At 39.5% G+C, this 22503-nt stretch overlaps 1 protein-coding gene across 2 annotated transcripts in view; it reads right to left on the bottom strand.

Annotated features, from left to right (window-relative positions):
- LOC102080588 (adhesion G protein-coupled receptor F5) overlaps positions 1–22503 on the bottom strand; it is a 55262-nt gene that overhangs the window by 21637 nt on the left and 11122 nt on the right. For both annotated transcript variants that reach the window (XM_019346249.2, XM_019346250.2), the window contains exons 2-13: positions 9339–9445; positions 9191–9251; positions 8796–8939; positions 8504–8689; positions 7446–7601; positions 7181–7348; positions 4605–4634; positions 3940–4089; positions 3469–3636; positions 3129–3158; positions 2083–2238; positions 1841–2008 (exon numbers count right to left, since the gene is read on the bottom strand). In XM_019346249.2, the coding sequence (XP_019201794.1) occupies positions 1841–2008; positions 2083–2238; positions 3129–3158; positions 3469–3636; positions 3940–4089; positions 4605–4634; positions 7181–7348; positions 7446–7601; positions 8504–8689; positions 8796–8939; positions 9191–9251; positions 9339–9440 (1519 nt within the window). In that variant the 5' untranslated portion in view covers positions 9441–9445. The remainder of the gene's footprint in view (positions 1–1840; positions 2009–2082; positions 2239–3128; positions 3159–3468; positions 3637–3939; positions 4090–4604; positions 4635–7180; positions 7349–7445; positions 7602–8503; positions 8690–8795; positions 8940–9190; positions 9252–9338; positions 9446–22503) is intronic.

Below are 22503 nucleotides of genomic sequence, written 5' to 3'. Positions count from 1 at the left end.
AATCATACATGATTCCAAACATTTTTTAGTTAATAAATAACTGAAAAGTGGGGTGTGCGTAATTATTCAGCCCCCTGAGTCAATACTTTGTAGAACCACCTTTTGCTGCAATTACAGCTGCCAGTCTTTTAGGGTATGTCTCTACCATCTTTGCACATCTAGAGACTGAAATCCTTGACCATTCTTCTTTGCAAAACAGCTCCAGCTCAGTCAGATTAGATGGACAGCGTTTGTGAACAGCAGTTTTCAGATCTTGCCACAGATTCTCGATTGGATTTAGATCTGGACTTTGACTGGGCCATTCTAACACATATCCATGTGTTAGAATGGCCCAGTCAAAGTCCATATGTTTTGTTTTAAACCATTCGTTGTTGCCCTGGCTTTATGTTTAGGGTCGCTGTCCTGCTGGAAGGCAAACCTCCTCCCCACTCTCAAGTCTTTTGCAGACTCCAAGAGGTTTTCTTCCAAGATTGCCCTGTATTTGGCTCCATTCATCTTCCCATCAACTCTGACCAGCTTCCCTGTCCCTGCTGAAGAGAAGCACCCCCAGAGCATGATGCTGCCACCACCATATTTGACAGTGGGGATGGTGTGTTCAGAGTGATGTGCAGTGTTAGTTTTCCGCCACACATAGCGTTTTGCATTTTGGCCAAAAAGTTCAATTTTGGTCTCATCTGGTCTCATCTGACCAGAGCACCTTCTTCCACATGTTTGCTGTGTCCCCCACATGGCTTGTGGCAAACTGCAAACAGGACTTCTTATGGTTTTCTGTTAACAATGGCTTTCTTCTTGCCACTCTTCCATAAAGGCCAACTTTGTGCAGTGCACGACTAATAGTTGTCCTATGGACAGATTCCCCCACCTGAGCTGTAGATCTCTGCAGCTCGTCCAGAGTCACCATGGGCCTCTTGGCTGCATTTCTGATCAGCGCTCTCCTTGTTCGGCCTGTGAGTTTAGGTGGACGGCCTTGTCTTGGTAGGTTTACAATTGTACCATACTCCTTCCATTTCTGAATGATCACTTGAACAGTGCTCCGTGGGATGTTCAAGGCTTGGGAAATCTTTTTGTAGCCTAAGCCTGCTTTAAATTTCTCAATAACTTTATCCCTGACCTGTCTGGTGTGTTCTTTGGACTTCATGGTGTTGTTGCTCCCAATATTCTCTTAGACAACCTCTAAAGCTGTCACAGAGCAGCTGTATTTGTACTGACATTAGATTACACACAGGTGCACTCTATTTAGTCATTAGCACTCATCAGGCAATGTCTATGGGCAACTGACTGCACTCAGACCAAAGGGGGCTGAATAATTACGCACACCCCACTTTTCAGTTATTTATTTGTAAAAAATGTTTGGAATCATGTATGATTTTCGTTCCACTTCTCACGTGTACACCACTTTGTATTGTTCTTTCACGTGGAATTCCAATAAAATTGATTCATGTTTGTGGCTGTAATGTGACAAAATGTGGAAAAGTTCAAGGGGGCCGAATACTTTTGCAAACCACTGTAAGTAACTGTTTTAGGTGGCAGGAAATTTCAAATCAGCTCAACAAATATCAGCAAATAGAAAATACAAACTGTCTGTGCAATTTTGGTCATAGGGTATCTTGCTAGTTCAAGGTACAGTTTCTCTATTTCCTATGGAGACAAAAAAAACTTGCAACAAAGGATATGGAGAAAAACATAAGATAGAAAGGACTGGATAAGAGAAGAAGTGATTTTATTCAAATTTAAAGACTATTCAGCAGCTGTCATTTTTGTAAGAGACACAACTGGAAGTTTAAATTTTACATTGTTCTGACATGAAGCAGTAATAGTTGACTAACAGCTAAAAGCTTACTTGCGATTGGTTCACAAAATTCTCCATCAGGAGGAAGCCCTTTTATGCATCCACAGGTTTGTGAGGTGACATTACTGCATGCACCGTATACTTCACACTTGTCGCATGACCAGGCAAATTGGTCCTGACACTGACACTGCATTCCTCCAGTGGAGTTTGGATAGCACCCTGTTCAAGAGATTTAAAAGTTGATAAAACACTTTATAAACAACATCAAAGCTTACTGAGTACAGGATTCTTACATGTGGTGAAGTTCAAGTCCTCTATTATTAAAGACTGAGTGATGAGTTGTGGGAAAGAGAAATTTTCCAGATAGTGTCTGAATTCATCACTGAAATTTGGGGGCACACTGGATACTGGGATTCGTAGTTCAATGACTATATCAAAGTCCACTGGCTCTGTGGAGAAGAGAAAGAGACATGTATCTGTCACAATGGTGAGAACAAGAAGAAGGCATTTGGCTTGCCCACGTGGGAAGCCGCAAATTTCAGCAAAGGTTGAAGGTGTTGGTTTTGGTGCAGGGGCTTCATTCCTGATCAGCACCCTCTCAGTCCATAGTGATGCAAAGCTTCACTGTTGATAGTGACACTGTTGTTCCAGGAGTTGCCAATGCATGTCAGCCTCTAGGATTTGTGATTCCTGAATTGTTCCTGAACAATAACCAGATTCCTATTATCTGATGGTGACAGTTTGGCTGATCTTCCAGACTTTGACAAAATGCTGACACATCAGAATAACTTGTACTTATGTACAATTGTTTTGAATTGATGAATTTGGAAGCTGCACTTGTATAGAATTGGATCTTAGGGTACTTGTGTAAATTGACAACGCTCTTAAGTCTTCAAAAGGTTTACTGGACTTTCCATGTGTTCTGAATACTGGTCAATCTAATAAATACTGTCAAACAAATTTGTATGTACACGTTTGGCCCTGTGTGGATTAGACAAATACCAAAATGAATTCAGACATGTGCACCGAATTGACAAACGATGGGGGCCGTGCTATCATTTCACCCATATTTAGTGATATTGTTAAAGACAAACAAGCAAAGAAAAAAAAAGCTGAAAAGAATCTTGGCCATTTATATGCAGATGATTAACAATACAATTAAGATTTTCTGTTCTGTGATCACCGCTAAAATTGCTACGATGAGCTCTCCTTTCAGACTTTTCATATTAAAAATAATACAGATGGTGCCAGTGACTTTACATTCATAAATGTTTTAATTGCAACAACTAAAGAATGAGTTTAACTATCAAGACAAATGAAAAAACAAGTTTTCTCATACCAGGAGGTGGTGTTGGACATGGAGAAATACCTGTAAAGCAACATAAAACATTCAATTAGTTCATTTTCTACCCAGTAATAAAACAGTATGACTGTACAGTATACCATGATACATGATAGTACATGGCTATTTACTGTCTTGATTCCCACACAGTCAGTAAAGGTGTGCTATTTAGAGTACTTAAACATGAATGCATAAAGTGGAAAATTAGTTTTTCACATTACTGTCTATTTATTAGAAAATGTTACTCAAATGATATTCACAACAGCATGTTAATCGTTCTCATGTAAATGTTTGTGTTAAAAGTAACAAAGTTCTTTTGTAACAGCTAGAAGCTTACTTGAGATTGGTTGACAGAACTCTCCACCAGGAGGAAGCCCTTTTATGCACCCACAGGTTTGTGAGGTGACATTACTGCATGCACTGTATAGGACACACTTGTCACATGACCAAGCAAACTGGCCCTCACATTGACACTGCAGTCCTCCAGTGGAGTTTGGATAGCACCCTTTTGAAAAGTTTTAAGAGCATGATAAACACAGTTAATAAATAATGCACCATTTTGTAAACAGCTTACAGCTTAAGTTTACTGAGCACAAAATTCTTACATGTGGTGAAATTTAGGTCCTCCATTATTAAAGACTGAGTGATGAGATATGGAAAGGACAAATTTCTCAAACCGTGTCTTATTTCATCATTGAAATTTGGGAGCACCCTTATGAATTAGTTTAAGAGAATGACCAAACACAGCTCATAAATCATGCACCAGAGTATGAAGACATTTAAATCTGACTGAATACAAGATTCTTACATGTGGTGAAGTTCAAGTCTTCTATTATTAAAGACTGAGTGATGTTTTGGGGGAATGACACATTTCCCACATAGTCTCTGAACAGATCAATGAAGTTTGGGGGCAGACTGGATATTGGCAAGAGCAAGTCTATATTAAACTCCACTGACTCTGTAAAGGAGACAAGGACAAAATCATCACAAACATTTTTCACAATCATGAAAAACAATGTTTACATTAAATTTTTATGAACAAGTACCCCACAAGCATAACATGTCAATGAGACTTTACATGGTTACTGAATTGATTAATTCAGTAATCAATCACCATTAACATTATTAAAATAAGTAGTTCTGTTTTTTGTTTTTTTTTACCCCTTAAATTTTATATAATATATATTTATATAATAATGTTAAACATTATTTAGTAATTTTATTAAAAAGAAACAAGCAAACAAAAAAATCTTTTACCATTTATATGCAGATGATGAACAATAGCATTAAGATTTTCTGTTCTGTGATCACAACTAAAATTATTGCGATGAGCTCTCCTTTCAGACGTTGTCATATTGAAAATAATACATATGGTGCCGGTGACTTTACATTCATAAATGTTTACAACAACTAAAGAATGAGTTTAACTATATCTGTGCATCAACACAAAAGAAAAAATGATTTGTCTCATACCAGGAGGTGGTGTTGGACATGGAGAAATACCTGTGAAGCAACATAAAACATTCAATTAGTTCATTTTCTACCCAAAAACAAAACACTGTTATAATGGTCCTGAGTCTGATGACTTAGTGTTTTTGTTTTGATTAATATTATCCCAGGTTTTGGTTTAATTCTGGTTATGTCTTCTGAGATTTTCTAGTTCTTAGGTTTTGGTTCCTGCTTTATTTTGATAGTCCTGCTCTGTGTTCAGCCTCTGTTCCCTGTCTCGTCTGCCTAATTAGTTTCAGCTGTGTTTCCCTCCTGTCTTCCATTCCATGATTTCCCTGATGTGTATTTCAGTCCTCTGTCATCCCTTGCTTGTTGCTGCATCGTCCCTCCTAGCTGTATGGTTTTCCTGTGCTCCGTGTTCCCTTGAGACTCCTAGTTTCCTATTCCCTAGTCTTAGTTTCAAGTTTTCCAGTTTAGGTTTTGTTTTGTAGTTTTCTAATGTTTTATAGCAAAATAAAGCTGCCTTTTTGAGTTCATCCCCGTGCGTATGGAGTCCTGCATTTGGGTCCTTCCTCCTGCCTGCCACAGCTCACCATGACAACTATGAATGTACAGGGAGTGCAGAATTATTAGGCAAATGAGTATTTTGTCCACATCATCCTCTTCATGCATGTTGTCTTACTCCAAGCTGTATAGGCTCGAAAGCCTACTACCAATTAAGCATATTAGGTGATGTGCATCTCTGTAATGAGAAGGGGTGTGGTCTAATGACATCAACACCCTATATCAGGTGTGCATAATTATTAGGCAACTTCCTTTCCTTTGGCAAAATGGGTCAAAAGAAGGACTTGACAGGCTCAGAAAAGTCAAAAATAGTGAGATATCTTGCAGAGGGATGCAGCAGTCTTAAAATTGCAAAGCTTCTGAAGCGTGATCATCGAACAATCAAGCGTTTCATTCAAAATAGTCAACAGGGTCGCAAGAAGCGTGTGGAAAAACCAAGGCCCAACATAACTGCCCATGAACTGAGAAAAGTCAAGCGTGCAGCTGCCAAGATGCCACTTGCCGCCAGTTTGGCCATATTTCAGAGCTGCAACATCACTGGAGTGCCCAAAAGCACAAGGTGTGCAATACTCTTTTCTTACATGGCCAAGGTAAGAAAGGCTGAAAGACGACCACCACTGAACAAGACACACAAGCTGAAACGTCAAGACTGGGCCAAGAAATATCTCAAGACTGATTTTTCTAAGGTTTCATGGACTGATGAAATGAGAGTGAGTCTTGATGGGCCAGATGGATGGGCCCGTGGCTGGATTGGTAAAGGGCAGAGAGCTCCAGTCCGACTCAGACGCCAGCAAGGTGGAGGTGGAGTACTGGTTTGGGCTGGTATCATCAAAGATGAGCTTGTGGGGCCTTTTCGGGTTGAGGATGGAGTCAAGCTCAACTCCCAGTCCTACTGCCAGTTTCTGGAAGACACCTTCTTCAAGCAGTGGTACAGGAAGAAGTCTGCATCCTTCAAGAAAAACATGATTTTCATGCAGGACAATGCTCCATCACACACGTCCAAGTACTCCACAGCGTGGCTGGCAAGAAAGGGTATAAAAGAAGAAAAACTAATGACATGGCCTCCTTGTTCACCTGATCTGAACCCCATTGAGAACCTGTGGTCCATCATCAAATGTGAGATTTACAAGGAGGGAAAACGGTACACCTCTCTGAACAGTGTCTGGGAGGCTGTGGTTGCTGCTGCACGCAATGTTGATGGTGAACAGATCAAAACACTGACAGAATCCATGGATGGCAGGCTTTTGAGTGTCCTTGCAAAGAAAGGTGGCTATATTGGTCGCTGATTTGTTTTTGTTTTGTCTTTGAATGTCAGAAATGTATATTTGTGAATGTGGAGATGTTATATTGGTTTCACTGGTAAAAATAAATAATTGAAATGGGTATATATTTGTTTTTTGTTAAGTTGCCTAATAATTATGCACAGTAATAGTCACCTGGACACACAGATATCCCCCTAAAATAGCTAAAACTAAAAACAAACTAAAAACCACTTCCAAAAACATTCAGCTTTGATATTAATGAGTTTTTTGGGTTCATTGAGAACATGGTTGTTGTTCAATAATAAGATTATTCCTCAAAAATACAACTTGCCTAATAATTCTGCATTCCCTGTATAACCAATATCATACATGAAAATTTGCTATTTGAACAGAAGTACAGGGCCAAATCTCTTAATCTTTGAATTTAGATGTTTTCAGTTCCACAGGTGTTAAAAAAATAGCACCTAGCTGTACAATCCACCTGTTTCAAACATTTGTGAAAGAATGGATCATTCTAAAGAGTTAACTTAACTCAATAACTACAGAGGTCTAAACCTCCTCTGGGATTAAAGTCAGTAAAAGTCCACTGAAAGCTTTACGGCATGAGTTTTCATGGCTCCTCACAGCTCCTCTAGGTCTAATGTTTATGTGGCCCAGTACTTTTGTGCACGCAGTGTATGTTTAAATGCAGCTTTGAGGATGTTTTGTCAACGTACTTGTCAGTTCTTCTTCATAGCAATCTGTCTTTTCTCACTACAGCTACAAGTTTCTTACTTGAGATTGGTTGACAGAACTCTCCACCAGGAGGAAGCCCTTTTATGCACCCACAGGTTTGTGAGGTGACATTACTGCATGCACCGTACAGGACACACTTGTCACATGACCAACCAAACTGGTCCTCACACTGACACTGCAGTCCTTCAGTGGAGTTTGGATTGCACCCTGTTGAAGACCAAACACAGCTCATAAATCATGCACTCATGCAATCATTCACAGCAGTATGAACACATTTAAATCCGTCCGAGTACAAAATTCTTACATGTGGTGAAGTTCAAATCTTCTATTATTAAAGACTGAGTGATGGTTTGGGGGAATGACAAATTTCCCACATAGTCTCTGAACAGATCAATGAAATTTTGGGGTAGACTGGATATTGGGAAGAGCAAGTTGAAGTCTATATCAAACTCCACTGGCCCTGTAGAGGGGACAAGAAGAAAATCATCACATAAAACAAGTACCCCATTTATTTAACATGTTTCTACTTCCACTGAGACTTACATATTAAGCAACTGAAAAAGCTGTCATGTTTCAGTGCCAGCGATCTATGTGACAAATACACATTCATGCTTTAAATTACACTCATTTGGTGAAATAGCTGTTGATGTAGCTAGTGTTGACACTGTGAAATTGTATAAGAGAAAACATTTTTCAAACATTTACATCTATATATACATTTTAAAAAAATGTTTTTTATGGTATTGTTTACGTGCTACTGTAAGGTGACCTTGAGGGTCTGAAAGGCGCCTATAAATAAAATGTATTATTATTATTATTATTATTATTATTATTATTATTATTATTCTTGTTTTATAAATTTTAAATGTCTCTCGTAAATAAGATATTTGCAACTTCAGTTACTGGATCTTTGAAACATATTTCATAGCAAGTTATGGCTTTAGGATAGAATTAAAATCAACAGCCTTTACCCTTGTACTTTGTGAAATTGTATACTGGAGAATATTGTATCTACTTCCAAGCCATGAAACTTATGTTAAATTGCTGCACAGTATCCCAACAAAGATTGCACTAGACATGCTGTGTGGACGAGCATGTCTATTACAGGCATTGCTGTGATATCCGGTTGTACACATGCACCTCATTTGTTAGTACTTAACGCTAAAAGTAAAAACCTATTTTATATTTGTTATAAAAAGAGGCTCCTAGAAAAATCTTTTAAAAAATTAATATTATTAAATACTTTCACAGAACACAGAAGTAGAAACCAGTCTAACGACATATGCTGGATAAATGTAGTTACATTTACATTACTTACTTACTTATCTATCAGATTTAATATGTGTTTGCCTGCAGCCCTACCTGGTTGGCTGGTGTTTAACTGGCAGTATTGCCCATCTGCTGGAAGTCCATTAATGCATCCACATGTATCACCAACGATGGCATCACAGGCCCCATAGTTAATGCATTTGTTATATGACCAAGCAAAGCTCTCCTCACATGTGCACTGGTATCCAGTTATGTTTGCAGTGATGTTTGGTGAACACACTGAGAAGAAACAAAAGCACACAACATAACAGTTTAATGTGACACTTTGTCGCAGAGTGACAAAGTTTAGGAAACAATGGAGAAGCAACATAAATGCATGTTTTACCTGTTGTTGTATTAATGCTTGTAATTTCACCAGTGGTGTTGATCGATAAAGGAAAACTGAGAGTATTCAGTATTGACTGGAAATGCTTCAGGTCTGAGATGCTTATAACAGCTTGGAGCTCATACTCAGTGGAATTTGAGGAAGCTAAAGGTAAAAAAAACAAAGGAAACAAACATGAAATGATGATGTAACACTGATAAACTGCACTAGGGGTGATCAGATACGATATTGAGATATAAATATTTCAGTGGATGTTCTAAATATGCTGCCTCTCTGTGGCTTTCAAACACTTTGCAAAGTCTGTTTTTTTTTAAATAAATACAGTTATTATATAATACATTATTAGTCATCAAACACGTGTTACATTGTAGTAACACTGCTAAAACTTTACTCACTTTCTCTTTTTTCTCTTTTTTGTCTTAGATGAATGCTGGAGTGTTCTGCACTCGTTAACTCCTGGAAGAAAACCCAGATTTGTTTCACTGTATTTTATCTATGTAGAATTATAATAATCATTATACATTCATTCATTTTTACTCTTACCTCAAAGAAGCCATTTAGAAACTCTCTGTGTCCCTCATACTTCAGACAGTTCCATATGACTAGGAGAATAACTATGCATTGCACTGCCTTTCGTAATGCCATCCCGACTAAAGAGAAAAGAACACAATTCCTTTCAATAAATTAGTCAAATATATATACTTATATGCTGTATTATACATGGTGTCATGCTGCTGGTATTCTTTCTTTGAAATGCTACCAGGAAGCCAAAAGGTAAAAACATATTATCTTGTTAATCATTCCAGAGTTGAGTGCGTTGTTCATCCAGTTTAAAGGTATGTGGTTTGTATAAGATTCTCAGTGTTAAACAGAGTCTTAGGAATTTCCAACTTGTACTATGTTCAAATTCAATCATTAATAGCTGCACAACTGTAATACCAAACTGAGCAAAACTGGATGGAATTAATACAAATACGATGAATTTAAAGTTACAGTAATCCTCAATGTGGCGGAGGGGATTCTTTCGTATCACAATTCTCCCTAACACAGTTGTGAAGTTTTAGGTGAAACTTTGCTACCGAAACGTCATAACCTGTTAGATAATATTCCAGCCTGCAGTTGTGTAAACTTTTAGCCACAAGAAGTGTAAAAATGCTGCACCCATTTTGGTTGTGCTGGATGGGTTAAGTTTGGCTATTTTGAAAGCTCTAGACTTACTTTCATGTCTGTATAATAGAATATGAAGCCAAGAGGGAAACCTTTCCAAAGCTACAGAATGAAAACACATTGGTTTTCTAACTGAGAGACTAGATTGTGTCTCTTAAACTGCTAATACTTTGGCTGAGTAGTTTGGGAAAAAAATAAAATACAATGTTGTTTTTATATTTATATACAGCTTAAAAACTATGTATAAACTCTCAAGTAGTAATTGATGAAGGGCTACTGGACATCTTTTGCTAACTATCCTTATGCAAAATTATGATAATCTCTTAGTAGTCTTGGCTAAAGCTTCAACTATGCTGCAGACATGAGAGTGTTAGCCATTCTCTCAGTTCACCCTTGGCAAGGAAGGAAGCATTCATAGTCTGGTCTTTTTTGTTTTTTTGTAATGCATGTCCTGTATGTATGTTTTTGTATCTATATCTGTTTGATACTGAGGTTGAGTATTATTAAAAAAATGGCAGTGACCATACACAATTTAAATCATAAATATTTTACCTTTATATCTGTTCACAGTTAAGAGTACAGACTATTTCCTGGGTAATAATGGAGAGATTTTTTTTTAAAGCCCTTTTAACTTTTAAACCATTTGTAAGTAAACAAAGTTTTAGTTTTTAAGGTAATGTAGACTATTTATATAGTGCTTTTCTGGTCTTACTGACGACTCAAAGTGCTCAAACTGACTACAAGTCATATTTTAATCATATATTCAAACACTTTAGGTAACATCTATACCATGCATGGGTAATTTAAAAATAACATCCTTGCCCTTGAACATGCAGCCACTGGGGAAAACAAAGGCAGAATCCACAAAGGCAGGCCCCAGCTCAAACCTAGAATCTTCTTGCTATGAGACAAAGGTGCTATCAATTCCTTCACTTTGCCACCCATAATATACAAAAACTGTAGTTTTAAGTACACTGATGTGTTTTATAGTTGTTTTTTGATAGCATTCATCCCTCATAACTTTCTTACCCACAATTTATTTTACAATTTATTTTAGTGAGTCTCATTCAGTAAGTCTCTGGTAACATTCTTGAGCACTCTAAATATTAATTTAGAGATTTCTTTTTTAAGCTATTATGCTTAAAAGTTTTTCATCCATGTTTTTTTCCCCAGAAATATAAGAGCACCTGAGAGCATGTTTCATATTTAAAATAATTTTTATTATCTATTATTTATGTTGTATTGGACCTTGGTACAGCCTTCACTTCACTGTGTGCTATCTAAAAACGTTTTAGCTCGCTATAAGCCATCTTTCTTCTGATTGGCTTCCTCTTGAAAACAGATGATCTGAACAACACTGTAAAAACAAATTGTAATATAAAAGTACTGTGTATTTTACAGTTTTGTACTGTTTTTCTAGAATATCATTAAATTTACATAAATAGATTGTGATTTCACATTTCAAATGTAAAATAACATAAAATCACAGTAAATGTAATAAAACATAATTTTCTTGTTTTTTAAATATATTTGTCTGTACATATGCAAGAGAGAGATATTATACCCCTTATGTCAAACTGAGTGATTTGTGGCCCCCCAATAAAATATTCATGAGCTCAGGAAGTAAAGGAAGTAATAAAGGAAGTAATAAAAATATGATATTCATAAAAACTATGATATTCATAAAAACTATGATTTTCATAAAAATATGATATTCATCCAAAATATGCTAGTTCATAGCTCATTGCTTTTTCTTCCCCCAAAAACAACTAATTGATTATTAGAAAGTTTTTATATCAGATAGCATTCTTTTATTTTTAAGCCATTAAAAAAGTTTTTACTTAAAAAAGTTTTTACTTTTTTATGCTTAAAAAAACGCCATCTGCTGGTGGGTCAGTGCGGGTGTGTGTGTCTATGCGCGCGCGCGCCTGTCTCCACACCGTGCTTGTGTTTCTGGGACCGTGCTTGTGTGTGTGTGAAAATGTGTTAAATCATAGTAAAACTGCTTAGTTAAACTTGTGCTTTTGTAACGTTCAGTATGGCCAGACATACAGGGTGCATGCCTTGGGGGAAAACTTATTTCAATTTATATGCATTTGTTTAATCCGAACAAAGAAATTTAACCCTTGTATGGTGTTTGGGTCAGTTTTTTTCAAAAGAAAAATTAAACAATTAATTATTTTTTCAACCTGAAATTCATTGGCTTTGGCTTATTTTCTGTGAAGAACATAAATCCGAACTAATTTTCAATGACCTCATACTGTACCTCCCCCCATGCATTTACATTACATACAAGGTGTTCGGGTCCACTGGACCCAGGTCTAATAAAAGTGTTGAAAGTGTAGATCCTGTGTTCCCATACTCTGTCTTCCTTCTTTCTGGTGCTGCTGATAGTGTTTTCTTGATTCAACTATCAACACCTTCTTACACCTCTTACATTCCCGCAGATTTTACCCTCTTTCTTGAGGGATCCAAATTTTATTTTCTCACACCCTGTCCCACCTGCAAATTAGGGGCATAATACTATAAATAAGACATTGCCAGTGTGGTTCTTTATCACAACTGATCAAGATGGCAAAAGATTATCTGCTGCGAGGGCCTTCCAATTGATTTTGGAAGAGAGAGGAGCTTTGGATGATGATGTTGACAAAGAGGTTTCAGAATATTTCACATTTCTGAAAATTCAGATTCTGACAGTGACTTTGAAGAAGAGGATGAGGTTGAGCACCATTTAGTAACAAAACGAAGATGAGTACCCCATCAGCAGCCAGCTCCAGGACCAGAACAAGCCGACCAGACAGCAGGTGAAGAAATATGGATGCCAATAAATGGTGAAATTGAATGGTCTTCTTACCCAAGAAATGAGCCACCCTGCAGAGCTGTTACTGTGATAAGCCAGGGCCACCATGGCTGACAGTTACTCATGTGCAGGACATCAAGTCTTCATTTGAGCTTTTCATCCCAGATTCCATCCAGAAAATTATTCTGGATTGCAGTAATCTAGAAGGAAGGTGTGTTTTGGGAGAGAGGTGGAAGGAGATGGACCAAATTGATCTAAGAACCCCAAAGGCCTACTTTGCAGGAGTTTTCAGGTCCAAAGGGGAATCCACAGAATCCCTGTGGAATGCAGAAACCGGCAAGAACCTTTCCGTGCATCAATGTCTCTGGAAAACTTCCACAAAATTTCCAGGATTATCCGTTTTGATAACCGAGACGACAGACCAGCTTGACAGAAGAGAGACAAGCTAGCTGCCATCAGGACAGTGTGGGATAAGTGGCTGCACCACCTCCCCTTGTTTTACAACCCTGGGCCTAATGTCACCATTGATGAGCAGCTGATCCCATTTAGTTGTGAAACATATTGCTTCACGTGTAAATGTGTTGCGTCTTTCCACTAACTCCACTTGATTATAACTGATTTATTTTTTTATAACATTTAAAAAAAAAAAAAAAAACGAGAAGCACATTAATTCATAAATGTGATCTAACAAAGGTAAAGGGAAAAAATTAACCATGTTTGCTGTTCATATGGCTTGTAATTGGGATGAAGTAAACATCTGTTGAGTAATTTAACATAAAATTGTTTGATAGTGTTAATTTGGAAAGCCAAAACTCTAGTGGGTCCACCAGACGCATGAACACACCCCGAGCATAAACGCACCGCGGCTCCCAGCAAAAAAAACTTCCTGAAAAAAACTCTTTTCTCCAAAACCCTAGAATAACTTGTTAGGGACCCCTCTATTCCCAAAACCTTATATTCGATAACAGGGGAAAACACCTGAAAAAATCCTTAGTGTTTTTTCTCAAATTCAGTGATCCTTAGGCACATAACCGGCCAATCCTCCTGAAAAAAACCCCTCCGTATTTCTATCCAAAAAACACGCGCAACAAAAAACCCTAGAATAACTTGTAGGGAACCCTCTATACCCAAAGCCTTATATTCGAAAACAGGGGAAATCCTGAAAAAATCCTTAGTCTTTTTTCTTCAAAACAGCCCTCTACTAGCTCCGTCTCAAATTCAGCGCAGAGTCTAAGTTCTCCTTTCGCTATCACTCGACCCGCTGCCAGCGCACAATTTTTCCTTCTTGTTCGCTCCCCCGGCTCAGCTCCCGAATGCTGCTTACCTAGTTTGAAAATTTGCGCCGGAGACCAACTCCGCCTAACTTCACCCCGCTGCCAATCACATAACAAAGGGGCGGCTCCCCTCGCACCCCGGTTAGCCAATCGCACCCAGCTCGGATTTTTATGATCCCCCACCGAGGTTAAGACTGGCTTCGGTCTCTCACAAGCCATCTGACTTCGGAAGCATGGACAACTGGCACCACTCAGACTGCTTATGAGTTCGCAATAAGACCCCTTTCTCTAGACCGCTTCAACAACAGCTGGCGCCTCTTTCCTTATGTGCATATCAATCGGTAAGTGTTACTCTTGCTTTCTAACTACATTTTCGCACTTTCCTTTTTTAACCATTTTCTCTCAAAAAGCTTTTCATCTTCATAACCATGCAAAAATAGGTTTTCTAACACCAGGAATACACTTTAAAAATATATATATAAGCTCACCTCTAACACTCAGAGCTAAAAAGTGCTTTAGTACACTAAACTATAGCAGTGATCATGGCATCATCCGGTACCTCATTTTTCTTACTCTTGTTCATATAATGCTTATATTTTACTGTTTTTACTGTTTTTTAAATACTCGTTGTTATTTCTTTTTAGACTCTGAAATAAGCGTGCTCAACTCTTCTCTTTTTGATTCTCTCGATTGAATTGGTAGGTTTGTTTCATTCTTGTTCTCCCTCTTAACAGCTAATTGTACAAGAAAAAACAAAACATTTACCCTCTTTTTCATTTTATCAAACTTTTTAGACATATCGGATTTGGACAACTATGTTTTTCGGAGTTCGCCTAGTTCTTCACCACCACCAGTGATCGAGCGAGCTACAGGAAAGAACATTCGTCTCTCGACCCACGACAGACAGGAGTTGCTTTCTATGCTGGGTCGCCCCGCTTCATCCATCCCCACCAGAGCTTCTTCTCTCCCGCGACCCTCGGGGAAAAACCTTCGTCTCTCCGCCCGGGAGAGGCAAGATTTGTTCTCCGTGCTCGGTCCCCGTGCTCCTGCCCATTGGAGCAGCGCTTCTCCTCCATCAGGCACACGAGATGCACCGCGCCTGCCTCTGAGATCCAATCTGAGATCTGAGAGTCAATCTCTCTCGCTTTTTTTTCTCATTTTATAAAAAAAAAACAAAAAAACTATCCCCTTTCTATTTAACGTCACTAACTGTTTTGTATCTTACCCTCAAATTCTTAGGGCATCTCAGAAGGAGGAACAGGAGGAACAGGAGGAACAGGAGGACCGGTAGGACAAGGAGCACAAGGCAGAAACGCATACGAAACCAGCTCGCCTCTATTGCTCTTCGAGCAGTATATCTGGTCGCTGAATTAGTTCAGCTCATCATATAAAAAGGTTTTTTTTTTCATTTTGCTTTTTCAAACAAACTGTGTGTGTGTGTTTTTTAATATATTCTTGTTATACAATAAAAATGGATAACCAGGAACAAGATATTACAGACCCATTTCTTGCTTTAGAAATAGCGTTAGCTAGGTTAAATGAAAATACTCATCATTCACAGAGTACACCTCCGCAAAATCATGAACAACCTGATGTGATCAATAATAATAATGATCCTTTAGAAATGCTTGATTTAGCTCTTGCACAACTAGCCCCTAGTGAAAGTGCCCCGCAAAACAACACTCAGAATTTAGGAGTGGAGCATGTTGAGGCCCAAACAGAGTCAGAACCGGCTCATTCTCAAAGGAGTCTGACACAAAACATTTCTGACCCTTTCGCAGCTCTTAATTGTGCTTTAGAATCCTTAGCGCAAATACAGGATGAGGTTCAAATACCGCCAGAGTTATTGAGTCAAATAAACAGGTTAAATGAAAATCGTTTCAATGATTTAATAGCCAACAATCACTCAGCTCTTCCCCAGACATTGTTTCTGCTAACCACCTGCTCAACCACAGCCCACCCCTATAGTTGTTAAGCTGTTTCAATGAGTCTAATCAACAATCACTCAGCTCTTCCTCAGACATTGTCTCTGCTAACGACCCAGTTAACCCAGTAAACAATGATCACGATCACTCCTTTCAACAAGGGGGTAATCCAGACCAGAGTTGCGGTAATTCACCACAACCCTCTTTAATTGTTAGAAATAAATTTAATAACGTTGAAATTAGAGAAATTTTGAATTTCCCTTCTCCAAACGATATACCTGATTATGCACATTATTATCAAGGCGTAATGGGCAGTGCCCATGAAATATCAGACAGGGTCTTCTCGCATGCAGGTCCAGGCGCTGTTGTACAGATAGAGTTGATAGGGCCTCAGTTGCAGAATAATGTTTCAGCCTTTATATGGGACAATCGTGATTTGAGTGAATTTGAAAATTTATTCTTGAGAGCCGTACAGTCAAACTGGTCATTAATGTGCGACGGCTCGCTTGAGCTAGTAGCTCAGATCGTTAGACCCCCAACCGGTAGTGGAAAGAGAATGCTTAGACACATACTCAACAGCGAAATTGTGAAAAAGAAAAGACGTTTTTTATACGTGGTCCATAACCCAGCGAATAAGTTATGTTTTGCTATAAGTCTTGCCCACCTTCTGCACCCCGATTTTAACGATCAACAAGCAGAGGCTTTCGCTAGAGAAATTCAACAAAAAGCTGGTCTAAATGATCAAACGCCTGTGGGATTTAATCAAATAATTACATTTGAAAGGTTACTCGGATATAAAATTATAGTATTTTGCCGTAACGAGCATGATCGCAACCTTTGTAAATTTCAAACTAGTACATCAAGTAGCGAAAAAACCCTGTGTTTATTTTTATTTGAGAATCATTACTACGCTATCAAAAATCTAAAAGGATTTATAGGCACACCCTATGTCTGTAATCATTGTTACACAGGGTTTAACCATGTGTTATCCCACTTCTGTCCTGCTCGCTGCTCAGTCTGTATGCAGCCTGACTGCAACGAGCATTTCCTCTCGCCTATTGTATATACCGATTGTAATCGCACCTGCAGATCTCCGTATTGTTTCGAGAGCCATAGAGAAGTCGTTGAGAGGCGTGAAAGATCCAACAGCAACTGCGAACTCTATAAAAAATGTGCCAAGTGTTGGCGGCTTTATTATTTAGCAGCAAACGAAAAACCTCACAAATGCCAAAAGAGTAAATGCCCAATCTGTTGCAAGAAAATCTCGACTGATCAGCAAATGCACGAGTGCTACATGCAGGTTTTAGAACGCGAAACAAAACATAACAACAAGTTTTTGATTTTTTATGATTTTGAAACGTTCGTAAACGATCACGGTGAGCACACTCCTTTTCTGGTGTGTACAAAAACATCAGATGGTAAATCTTGGAGCTGTCACGGTGAGGATTGTGCTGAAAAGTTTCTCGCACATTTTAGACGTCCTCTGTTTAGGGGTTGCAACTTTATAGCGCATAATGCAAAGGGCTATGATGCATACCTTATTTTACGTGCTATGGCTAAAGAAGGTTTAAAACCAAACTTAATCACGCAAGGCTCGAAAGTGATCAGCTTTACAGACCCAGACTTTAATCAACGATACATGGACTCCAGCTGCTTTCTCCCTATGCCACTGTCAGCTATACCCAAAGCAATGGGGTTTTCAGACAGCATTAAAGGTTTTTTTCCTCATTCTTTCAGCTCGAGAGAAACTCTAAAATATGTTGGCCCCTACCCTCCCCTTTCCGCATATAGTCTCGAGCGGATGACAACACAAGGCCGGCATGATTTTTACAAATGGTATCATTCAGTCAGCTCCGCTACCTTCAATTTCATGAAAGAGGCCCTGTTATACTGTGAAAACGATGTTGAAATTCTAGGTCGGGGTTGCACATGGTTTAGAAACGGGTTTATTGAAGAGACAGGTGTAGATCCTTTCAGCCGCAACACGCTTGCAAACGCGTGCCTGAAAACTTATTTAAGAAACTTCATGCCAGCGAATTCTTTAGCATTACCGTGCCCTCTAAATTACTGTAATCAGGTCAAATCATTTTCCTCATCCTCAATTCAATGGCTCGAATATCTCTCGTACACACAAGGTGTTTTTATCAGACATGCCCTCAATCAAGGAGAAAAACAGCTCGGTAGTTATTATATAGATGGATATGCCGAAATTAAAGATAAAACATATGTGTGGGAATTTTTGGGCTGCTACTTCCATGGTTGTGTTAAGTGTTTTTCAAATCAGTCCGATGTTAATCCCTTGTTAGGTGCCTCTTATGCAGACATAAACAACGCGACTCAAGACAGACTCGCTAGATTGAGAGCTGAGCATAATGTGTGTCTTGTTACAATCTGGGAGCATGAGTGGACCGAGTTAAAACGTAGTGATGAGGGTGTAATCAACTTTCTCAAACGTTACGATCCACCAGAGCCTTTGAACCCTCGCCATGCCCTCTTTGGAGGCCGTACAAGCCCAGCACAGATGCGTTGTAGTGCTGGGCCTGGTGAGAAAATCGGTTATGTGGATGTTACCTCGCTGTATCCATTTGTAAATAGCACCTGTAGTTACCCCTTAGGTCATCCTCAAATAATCTTTCGAAATTTTCAGGACCCTAAAAACTACTTTGGGTTTATCAAAGCGGTTGTATACCCACCCAGAGCACTCTATTTCCCCGTTTTACCTTATAAAACAAAGTCAGGAAAGCTTCTCTTTACCCTCTGTCGCATTTGTGCTGAAATGAACAACCAAGAGGGAGCTTGTAACCATAGTAACGAGGAGAGAGCGCTGCGGGGGGTGTGGGTTTATACATCCTTTCAGCCTCTGTATTCTGAGCTTCAAGAGAAAAATAAAAGCATTAAATTCATTGAAGGTCTCCCTGAATCTTTTGAAGATGAGAGCTCGTTTCCCTCACACCAAAGTCATCTCATTGTACTGGATGATGCTATTTTTCAAGCAGCTAATCATCCAGAAGTGGTCCAGATTTTCACTCAATACAGACACCATAAAAATATGAGTGTGATGATGCTGACACAAAACGTGTTTTTACAAGGTAAACACAGCAGAACGATCAGTCTCAACAGTACTTATATGGTGTTATTTAAAAACCCCCGTGATAAATTACAAGTTAATACACTAGCTAGACAAATATGTCGAGGACGTTTGCAATACTTCTTGGATAGTTTTGAAGAAGCAACGAGACAGCCACACGGATATTTATTGATAGATTTAACCCCTACCTGTCCAGAGCAACTAAGACTGAGAACCGGGATACTACCCTCAGAACAGCTGTGTGTTTTCTTACCCAGGAAGAAATAAGAGAAACAATGTCTGTAAGACTGAGAAGAAACTTTGCTTTGCTAAAAACACTAACCACAAGCTCCCCTAAAATTCGTAAGGTTATTTTAGAAGCATGCTCACCTGATTTAATTCAGGCTATTTGCGAGATTTGTATGAATCTCTTAAAAGGAAATATTCCAATCACACAATGCCAGCATAACAAGTTGAAACGATACAAAGAGAAGATCAGACAGATGGCATGCAGACGGGATGGAGTCAGGAAGAAGAAAAAGTTAATGACTCAAAAAGGCGGTTTTCTTTTACCACTCCTCACAACAGTTTTACCCATGGTAAAACCCTACAAGTTATTCTAGGGTTTTTTGTTGAGCGTGTTTTTTGGATAGAAATACGGAGGGGTTTTTTTCAGGAGGATTGGCCGGTCATGTGCCTAAGGATCGCTGAATTTGAGAAAAAACACTAAGGATTTTTTCAGGTGTTTTCCCCTGTTATCGAATATAAGGTTTTGGGAATAGAGGGGTCCCTAACAAGTTATTCTAGGGTTTTGGAGAAAAGAGTTTTTTTCAGGAAGTTCTTTTTGCTGGGAGCCGCGGTGCGTTTATGCTCGGGGTGTGTTCATGGGTCTGGTGGACCCGCTAGAGTTTTGGCTTTCCAAATTAACACTATCAAACAATTTTATGTTAAATTATTCAACAGATGTTTACTTCATCACAATTACAAGCCATATGAACAGCAAACATGGTTAATTTTTTCCCTTTACCTTTGTTAGATCACATTTATGAATTAATGTGCTTCTCGTTTTTTTTATTTTTTCTATAAAATATTATAAAAAAATAAATCAGTTATAATCAAGTGGAGTTAGTGGAAAGACACAACACATTTACACGTGAAGCAATATGTTTCACAACTAAATGGGATCAGCTGCTCATCAATGGTGACATTAGGCCCAGGGTTGTAAAACAAGGGGAGGTGGTGCAGCCACTTATCCCACACTGTCCTGATGGCAGCTAGCTTGTCTCTCTGCCGTCAAGCTGGTCTGTCGTCTCGGTTATCAAAACGGATAATCCTGGAAATTTTGTGGAAGTTTTCCAGAGACATTGATGCACGGAAAGGTTCTTGCCGGTTTCTGCATTCCACAGGGATTCTGTGGATTCCCCTTTGGACCTGAAAACTCCTGCAAAGTAGGCCTTTGGGGTTCTTAGATCAATTTGGTCCATCTCCTTCCACCTCTCTCCCAAAACACACCTTCCTTCTAGATTACTGCAATCCAGAATAATTTTCTGGATGGAATCTGGGATGAAAAGCTCAAATGAAGACTTGATGTCCTGCACATGAGTAACTGTCAGCCATGGTGGCCCTGGCTTATCACAGTAACAGCTCTGCAGGGTGGCTCATTTCTTGGGTAAGAAGACCATTCAATTTCACCATTTATTGGCATCCATATTTCTTCACCTGCTGTCTGGTCGGCTTGTTCTGGTCCTGGAGCTGGCTGCTGATGGGGTACTCATCTTCGTTTTGTTACTAAATGGTGCTCAACCTCATCCTCTTCTTCAAAGTCACTGTCAGAATCTGAATTTTCAGAAATGTGAAATATTCTGAAACCTCTTTGTCAACATCATCATCCAAAGCTCCTCTCTCTTCCAAAATCAATTGGAAGGCCCTCGCAGCAGATAATCTTTTGCCATCTTGATCAGTTGTGATAAAGAACCACACTGGCAATGTCTTATTTATAGTATTATGCCCCTAATTTGCAGGTGGGACAGGGTGTGAGAAAATAAAATTTGGATCCCTCAAGAAAGAGGGTAAAATCTGCGGGAATGTAAGAGGTGTAAGAAGGTGTTGATAGTTGAATTTTCAACAATGTTGCAACTTTGTGCGGGAGCAGGCAGGGAAGAAAACACTATCAGCAGCACCAGAAAGAAGGAAGACAGAGTATGGGAACACAGGATCTACACTTTCAACATTTTTATTATGATGATGCCATCATTCACCTCCTACATCGTTCCCTCGCTCACCTGGAGACCGCTGGGAGCACTGTGAGAATCATGTTCTTTGATTTCTCCAGTGCCTTCAACACCATTCTTCCCTCGGTTCTGAAGGACAAGCTGGAGAACTCTGGAGTGGACCATCACCTCACTACCTGGATTTTGGACTACCTCACCGACCGACCACAGTATGTGAGGACTCAGGGCTGTGTGTCGGACAGGGTCGTCTGCAGTACGGGGGCCCCACAGGGAACGGTTCTGGCTCTGTTCCTCTTCACCATCTACACTGCAGACTTCTCCCACAACTCCACCCAGTGCTTCCTGCAGAAGTTCTCTGATGACTCTGCAATAGTCGGCCTCATCACTGATGGGGACGACAAGGAGTACAGAGGACTGACTCAGGACTTTGTGGACTGGTGCCAGCTGAACTACCTCCAGATCAATGCCAGTAAAACCAAGGAGCTGGTGGCAGACTTCCGCAGGCACAAACATCCTCCACTGCAACCACTGAACATCCAAGGTATGGACATTGAGGCTGTGGACAGCTACAGGTACCTTGGTGTTCATCTGAACAGCAAACTGGACTGGACTCATAATTCAGACGCCCTCTACAGGAAAGGGCAGAGCAGACTGTACCTGCTGCGGAGACTCAGGTCGTTTGGAGTAGAGGGCCCACTCCTGAAGACCTTCTATGACTCTGTGGTGGCCTCAGCCATCTTTTATGGTGTGGTCTGCTGGGGCGGCAACATCTCTGCTGGGGACAGGAAGAGACTGAACAGGCTGATCCGAAGGGCCAGCTCTGTTCTAGGATGCCCTCTGGACCCAGTGGAGGTGGTGAGTGACAGGAGAATGGCGGCTAAGCTGTCATCCCTGTTGGACAACATCTCCCACCCCATGCATGAGACTGTGACAGCACTGAGCAGCTCCTTCAGTGGGAGACTGCGGCACCCACGGTGTGGGACGGAGAGATTTTGCAGGTCTTTCCTCCCCACTGCTGTAAGACTCCACAATAAAGACTTTTGCAGCTGATCAAACACACACATCCACACATGTGCAATAACACTAATGTGCAATAATCTTTTCTGGCATCGTTGTATTTTTACTCAGTTGTATATAGCATTTGTATTCTATTTTTATCTTATTGTATATTTTATTCTATTTTACTCTACTGTATATAGTATTTTATTTTATTCTATTCTGTACAGTTGTGTACTGTATTTATT

This window comes from Oreochromis niloticus, linkage group LG15 (assembly GCF_001858045.2).
Source record: "Oreochromis niloticus isolate F11D_XX linkage group LG15, O_niloticus_UMD_NMBU, whole genome shotgun sequence".
Taxonomy (NCBI): Eukaryota; Metazoa; Chordata; class Actinopteri; order Cichliformes; family Cichlidae; genus Oreochromis; species Oreochromis niloticus.
The sequence above is the reverse complement of the archived record's forward strand: the minus strand, read 5'-3'. Positions and strand labels throughout refer to the sequence as shown.